This window comes from Tupaia chinensis, unplaced genomic scaffold, assembly GCF_000334495.1.
Source record: "Tupaia chinensis unplaced genomic scaffold, TupChi_1.0 Scaffold145367_1, whole genome shotgun sequence".
Classification (NCBI taxonomy): domain Eukaryota; kingdom Metazoa; phylum Chordata; class Mammalia; order Scandentia; family Tupaiidae; genus Tupaia; species Tupaia belangeri.
In genome coordinates, this window is record NW_006205228.1 from 478,327 (window position 1) to 485,919 (window position 7,593).

Below are 7,593 nucleotides of genomic sequence, written 5' to 3' on the forward strand. Positions count from 1 at the left end.
TGCTGTAACATCAGTTTTGCCACTTTTAGCATTCAATAAACTTTCTTGCACTGTGCTATTACAAATTAGGGAGAGAGAAAATGTTAACGATCCTGAAGATCATTATATTCTGTGTGGCAGACTTTGTTTAAGTCTAGAAGATCTTTCAAGTGGAAAATATCTACTGACATTTCCAAAGAAGCCTATAGGACACTTAGAAGATCTTTCTGCACTTCTCGCAGCATTGCACAAATCTTGTGTTCAAGTCACATCACCCGACTATGCCCTAAACTCAGTGAAAGTGTGGCTTTTAAAACACATGAAATGTGAAATAATTAAAGAATTTCCAGAAATGTACTTTTGCAAAAGATTGGGAAATTTTTATGGGACACTCTTTAATTGGAAACAAAGGACAAAATTTGAAGGAGTTTTAATAGTCTATTCCAGGAGCCAAACAATTTTGTTCCAGTGCCTTCATAATCTCATCACAAGTCTCCCTATAGACTGTTTATTTAAAAATCTAAAATTTGGAAAGGAGAATTTCTTCATTGATCATTTGGCATTGACTTTGGAGAAGGAAATGGTTACCCTTGGTTCTTTTTTTACTGCCTTAGCTAATGCTCAGAGCAACCTTATGCAGAAATGTGAAATAAATGAAAAGAGTAGTACCACTGTGGATGCTTTATCAAACAAAGAGGAAAAAATCCATGTGCACAAAAAAGAACTTCAGGGAGAAAAGAAGAAAATGGGAACTAACCTAAAAGTGAGCCTTTCCCTTTACAGAGAAACAATTTTGAAAATAGCTGAAATTCAGTCAAAATCAGACTTCATTGCACAGAAACTGGCCTGTTTATAGTTCAGTTTGTCTTTATATATAAATATGTGTGTGTGTGTGTGTGTGTGTGTGTGTGTGTATTACACATCTATATGTATTTTTTTCTTTTTACGTTTTTGCCATAGGGTGTGTGCATTCATCAGAGAGAGACAGAGAGAGATGATGAGAGGGAAAATGAGAAATCACCCCCCCCTAGGGGGGATGGCCATCTCACATCTCTTCTCCTGGAATTTTGAGCACATATGTGCATGCATGCACACCCAGAGCGATTCCAAACACGAAGTCTGGGACACAAAACACAGTTGGTCATGTGTGAGTCCAGTACCTTAACCCCACACCATCTGGTGGCACTACAGTTGATTAGATTTTAAAATATGTTTTTACTGCCATAAAGTGTTGGTTCCACATGTTATATGCCTCCTTTACAAAAATAAAGATCAAGGCTTATGATAGTTTAAAAAAGATTAAGATGTTTATATTGCTAACCACCTTAGAGATATATATAGTCTCTCCATCTGGAGCAAAGATCAAGCAGGTTGGATTCCCTAACTGTAAGATTAACTGTCACATAAACTCATTCCATCTGCTTCAACCACCTGGACCCTCCACATGGCCCTTGTGGGACTTAAATGACATGGAGAATTGATAAGGACATGAAGTTTATGGGTTTTTTTTTCTTTCTTTTAATTTGCTAGAGGGTGCATGTGGTTGCTGGCAAGAGACCAGGAGAGAGAGAAATAAAGTGGGAAAGCACTCCCTTCTCTATTTCTTTTGTGATTTTCAGCATGCATGCACATGCTCTTGGGGTGTTTGGGGGATTGTTTTTTAGAGGTTTTTGCCTTAGAGCACATTCGCTTTCTGGGGAGAGAAAGAGACAGAGACAATGAGAGAGAAAGTGAGAAATCACCCTATGGAGGAATGGTCATGCTGCAATCACTTCTCCATTCTCCTCCCAGAATCTTGAGCATGCAAGCACATGTGCCTATCATAAGTTTCAAGCCACCAGGTCCAGGACTTAAACTGCTGTCAGCTATGTGGGAGTCCATCAGCATAACCACTATGCCTTCTACTGGCCCTCCTGGGGTGCTTTTAGCTGCCTAACCTGGGACTCAAACCATGCAGCTGAGCATGTGGGTTCCAGCTGCCTTAACCAAGATGCCACCAGCTGATCCAAGTTTATGCTTCTTAGTCTGCTGTGAGTAATAACATTCTTTTATCTGACTCAGGAGCCTTATGCCTTCTACCACATCTATGAAATTGAGGCATGTTGCTCCTCCTGTGCCTCCTTGCCATTGTATACCCAAGCTTGGTGGATGGCAATTCCCCACATTTATCTTTTATAAGTGTACTTGTTCAAGAAGAAATGATAGAAAAACACTCTAACTTTTCCTTGGAGAGCCATAATATATCATTGAACATTCCAGTGTGCCAGAAGAAAAAAAATTATCACTTTATAAAAGCCTTCTAATGGAGAACTCATGCCAGTTTACATCTGAGGATTTGAATTCAGTTAATGCGACTTGGAGAACAGGTGATGAACTATTACTTGATAATTATTACCTTGTCAATGCAGCAGGAAGCATCTTGTATACCCAATACATGTTCACCATCCTTAATAACAAGTATATTGGAAGTTATTCTTGTATCTTTGAAGAAGAAAAGGAACAAAGGAGAACACTGCATTTCAAAGTCTCTAAAATTCATGGAAAAAAGCCATTGGTTACTTATGTAGGGGATATGTAGGGGATTCTACTGTCTTGGTATGTACATGTCAAGATGGCTTACCTTTAAATTGGACCTGGTGCAGTAGTGATAGGAGTGCACCTGCTGAGTTCAAATCAATGATATGTAAGTGATAAATGGAAGATATGCTAAAGAAACAAGACTCAAGATAATGCAACTTTTGAAAAAAGATAGAGATTTTACTGGTACCATGTACTATTCCATTTAGGCAAAAGTGAAGAGCACATTGAACTTGTCATTCTGACCTATTTGGTACCCCTTAAACCATTTCGTAGAGTAGTTGCTGAGATTGTTCTTTTGGTTGCTATTATTCTGTTTTGTGAAATGTACACACAAAAGAAAAGGCAGCACCCAGATGATGGGAAAGAATTTGAACAACTGAAATCAGATGATCACACTGGTATGGAAAATAATGTACCCAGGCACAGAAAAAAAAAAAAATGTGGGCCAACGAATACAAATCATCATGTCAAGAGTCTCAGGAAAAGGTACAAAGAGTTTATATTTCACTTTTGTTTATCCTTCCTGTTAAGAACATCTGAGTTTTTATTTTTAAAAGGATGAAAAATTTATGCAGCATGCTCAGCAATAGTATAAATGATATTTGCTGTCTCAGATCTAAAAATATTCTTTCATCCTATGATTGTTTTTCATTAAAGCAAGGTAAATTTCATTAAATATGTTCTGGATAATTAATTTTATTCTGGTCTTCAAGGAAACACACAGAAGAGACACCAGAAAAATAAGTTAATAGTTCTTAGAACAAATGTCACTCAAGATCTGTTTATAATCAAAGAATTTATTAAAGAGAAAGCCTTTGCTTTTTTTTTTTTTAATTGTGACAGGCTAATTTTTTGGCTCATAAGAAGGTAAAATCTCTAACTCATTGCAGTACTTGATAATAGCTAAACCTACATCTATCTTCTTCAATTTCTATTTCTATATTAGAGTCCATAAGTTTATACTGGTAGCTCAAATTTCAATCCAACATCAACAGCTTCATTCTTACATTTCCCTCTTATTGCAATGCCCTTCTCTATCATGAGAAACCGTGATCCTCAGTGTTAATCCATCTGTACAATTCTGGGTTACCGGAAAGCAGTATGAGGATGAACCCACACCACTGTGGAAAACAAACCAAATAGTTGGAGTTTAATATTTGTTCTTTCTGTGGTTAACTTAAGAATATATCCTCAATATTCTGTGGAAGTAAACTACAGAACTTTTTTCCCCTCAATAAACATGTTTTTGTTATTTGAAACATATTACTCTTACTTATTTGTATTGCCTTCTAAGTTTTACTCTGAAAGTATTGGTTTTCTTGTTCTTTTTTCTTTTCAATCTTCAAGTATGTAAAACATTAACATCATTATGGTGGATATTTTTTTGTTATGGACTGATATTTTGATTTATTGTCTCATATCCAGGAATTATTAATTTTTGTGTAATTAAGTTTGTCTATTTTATGGCTAATGAATTCCAGTTCTTTCTTGTTTCAAAGGCCTTCCCCATTATAACAGTTTAAAATAATAATTAAAATATACATCGTTCTAGTACTTTTATGGTTTTAGTAAAGTATTTTTATAACTTAAATCAATTGGAATTATTTTAGTATAAGACGACTGAGAGTTACCTTATTTAATATTACTTTTCATAAATAAATATTATTTTAAAGCCATTAACTACTTCTTTTCCCTTTAGATTTATGTTTTCATTTTAATATCTTTTTTTTTACATTATTTATTTTTTAAGTTTTTGCTATATGGCATATGTGCTCACCAGAGAGAGACAAAGAGAAAGGGAAAGTGAGAAAGCAAGCTACTAGGTCCAGGACTCAAACCACGGTCAGCCATATGGGGATCCTCAGCCTTAACTACATGCCACTTGCTGGCCCCATCCATTTTAATAAAATCTTTTTTTTTTTAAAGAATTACTTTATTAAACTTTGTTTTATTTATTTATTTATTTATTTTAATTTGACCAGAGAGGGAGAGAGAGAGAGAGAGAAAGTAAGCTGCCAGGTTCAGGACTTGAACGGTAGTCGGCCATGTGAGAGTCCAGCACCCTTAACCACCATGCCACTTGCTGGCCCCCATTTTAATAATATGTTAATATTTTTTATTTGTGTCAAGTTGTGTTCTCTGTTTGCTTCTTATTATCTACAACTATAATAATATTACTTTTTTTTTTTTGGAGAAGTTTTTGCTATAGGGCGCGTGCACTCGCCAGAAAGACAGAGACAGAGAGATAGAAAGCGAGAAATCACCCCCCAGGGGGGATGGCCACACCGCAGTCCCTTCTCCATTCTCCTCTCGGGATCTTGGGCATACACGCACACACGCCTGGCGTGAGTTTAAGCCACCAGGTCTGGGACTCAAACCACGGTTGGCTACATGGGAGTTCAGCAACATAGCCATTACACTAATTGCTGGTCCCAATAATACTGCATTTTTGTATAAATTGAATCTTATTAGTTGCCAGAGGGCACATGTACTCACCAGAGGAGAAGAAAGAAGGATAAAGCATCCTCAATGGGGAATGGTCATGCTTCAATTTCTTCTCCATTTCTCCATCCTTTTGGGATTTGGGGCATGCATACATATGTACTTGGCATATTTTTCAAGCCTCAGGGACCAGGATTCAAACCATGGTCAACCATGCAGGATCTGACTCCCTTAACCACTAGGCTATAGGGCCAGCCTTCAACATTTTGTATTATTCTGGATTATTACGTGTTTTGGTTAAAAGTTTTGCTAATTTCTCTATTAATCTTATTTTAGAAATTATCTGGCCTTGGGACCAGCAGATGGCATAATGGATGTGTCGCTGGACTCCCATATAGTCGACCATGGTTTGAGTACCAGACTCAGCGGCTTAAAACTCACACCAGGCATGTGTGTGTGTTTGTGTGTGTGCCCAAGATCCTGAGAGGAGAATGGAGGAGAGGGAATTGCAATATAGCTATTCCCCCCAGGGGGGAGGTGATTTCTTGCTTTCTGTCTCTCTGCCCTTCCAGCAAGTACACATGACCTAGACAAAAAAAATCTCTCTCTCTAAAAAAAAAAAAGAAAAAAAGAAAGAAATTATCTGGTCTTTTCTAGATGTTCATTTTTCCAAGTGAAATTGATTAATGTTTGTTTGTGTTTTCAACCACACAGAATTTGAATAGTTCATTAAATGACCTTTACATATACAAAAAAAGATTAATTTTATTAATATAACCCTAAAATATATATATATTGTCAATGATCCAAGTTAATAACAAAATGTATTAGAAATGGTTGGAAATCAACAGTATTATATTACTAATCTGAATATAAATTAGTGCAACCTCTGTGGAGAAAATCTGATAAAATCTAAATGGATTATAAATGCTCTAGTTCTTTGGCCTATTATTTCTATTACTAAGTTTATTTTATACATGTACTAGTACTTGTGTGAAGTGCAATATTTACAAGGTTATTTACCGAAAACCTGTTTGATATAGCTAAAGACTGGAAACAGCTCAAATTTTTGTCAATATGGGATGTACTAAATAAAGTATGGCAACACCATATTTATATAACCTTCATAAATTATAGTAAAACCACACAGTGGAATACTATAAAATTCCTAAATAGGAGTGAAAAGTCTAGAAATACAGAATTATGTCTAAACATAAAAGAATGAGAAATCTAGCAATGTAATATTACATTTAAGATATTATGTTTAGTGCAAATCAATGTGTATAATAAGCTTTCATTTGAGCAAAAATAAAAAAAGATATCTACTTCTATATGGTAGAAAAAGTATTTGCTTAGATCTAATAGGACAACTTTGAAAAAATACTTAAGAAACTAATAATACTGGTTTCCTGGATAAAAAGGACCAGGTGTCTGGGAAACTTTTCAATTTTATATTTAATACCATGAAAATATTATGTGTGTGTGTCTGTGTGTATAACTAGATGTAATTTTTAAAAAGTGAGTGAACTGGAGGTCAGCAGGTGGCATGGTGGTTGAGGCTCTGGACTCCCACGTGGCTGACCCCAGTTTGAGTCCCAGACCTGGAGGTTTGCTTTCTCACTTTCTCTTTCTCTGTATATTTCTGTGAGCACACATGCCCTTTAACAAATTTAAATAATAACATAAATGACAATAAATAAAATTAAATAATTTTTTAAATGAGCAAACTAATATAGAATGACAAAATCAGAAATGGCAAAATGAAATGAGTCTCCTTATTAAATCAAATTTTATATGCATAGCATAAAGAATAATCAAATATTAAAAAAAATAGAAACTCTGTCAAGACAGCACAAAATTTACAATACCAATACAACATTTATGGTTCTTCATGAACCAATTAACCTAAATGTAAAATTCATAAGTAAAAAAACCTCAGGGCACTGATAACCAAACACCTCAACTATTCACTCTCAGCCCATGACAGGGTATGTATATCAAAAATAAACATTTATAAGTTCTAGTTTACTAGACCAGTAGGTGATATGGTGGTTAAGGTGCTGGACACTCACATGGCCAACAAAAGTTTGAGTCCCGGAACTGGTGGCTTACTTCCTCACTTTCCCTCTCTTTCTCTCTCTCTGTGTCTTTCTTTGGTCAAATAAAAATAAAATAAATAAATAAAATTAAATAATTCTTTTTTTAAAAAAAAAAGAAACCATGGAGACCAGCAGATGGTGTAATGGCTATGTCACTGGACTCCCATGTAGTCAACCACAGTTCGAGTCCCAGACCTCGTGGCTTAAACTGACGCCAGGTGCATGTGCATGCATGCCCAAGATCCTGAGAGGAGAATGGAGGAGAAGGAATTGCGGTGTGGCCATCTCCCCTGGGGGATGATTTCTTGCTTTCTGTCTCTCTGTCTCTCTGTTTTTCTGGTGAGCCCACACCACACGCCCTATAGCAAAAACCTCTCCAAAAAAAAGATGGAATAGAGAAATAAGTTGTCTAAAAAGAGCAGAAGAAACTGATCTAAGAGAGATCAAGATGTCTGACTAGGAACATACATTCTGGTATCTCTTTGGAAAAAAG

At 35.8% G+C, this 7,593-nt stretch overlaps 1 protein-coding gene and 1 pseudogene across 1 annotated transcript in view; both read left to right on the plus strand.

Moving 5' to 3' along the window:
* LOC102467767 (Fanconi anemia group B protein-like) overlaps window positions 1-878 on the plus strand; it is a 31,742-nt gene extending 30,864 nt beyond the window's left edge. The window contains exon 4 of the mRNA XM_006167956.3: window positions 1-878. Coding sequence (XP_006168018.1) covers window positions 1-835 — 835 coding nt within the window. The 3' untranslated portion in view covers window positions 836-878.
* A 959-nt stretch (window positions 879-1,837) lies between these two features.
* On the plus strand, window positions 1,838-3,267 carry LOC102478174 (embigin pseudogene; annotated as a pseudogene).
* Window positions 3,268-7,593: the final 4,326 nt, after the last annotated feature.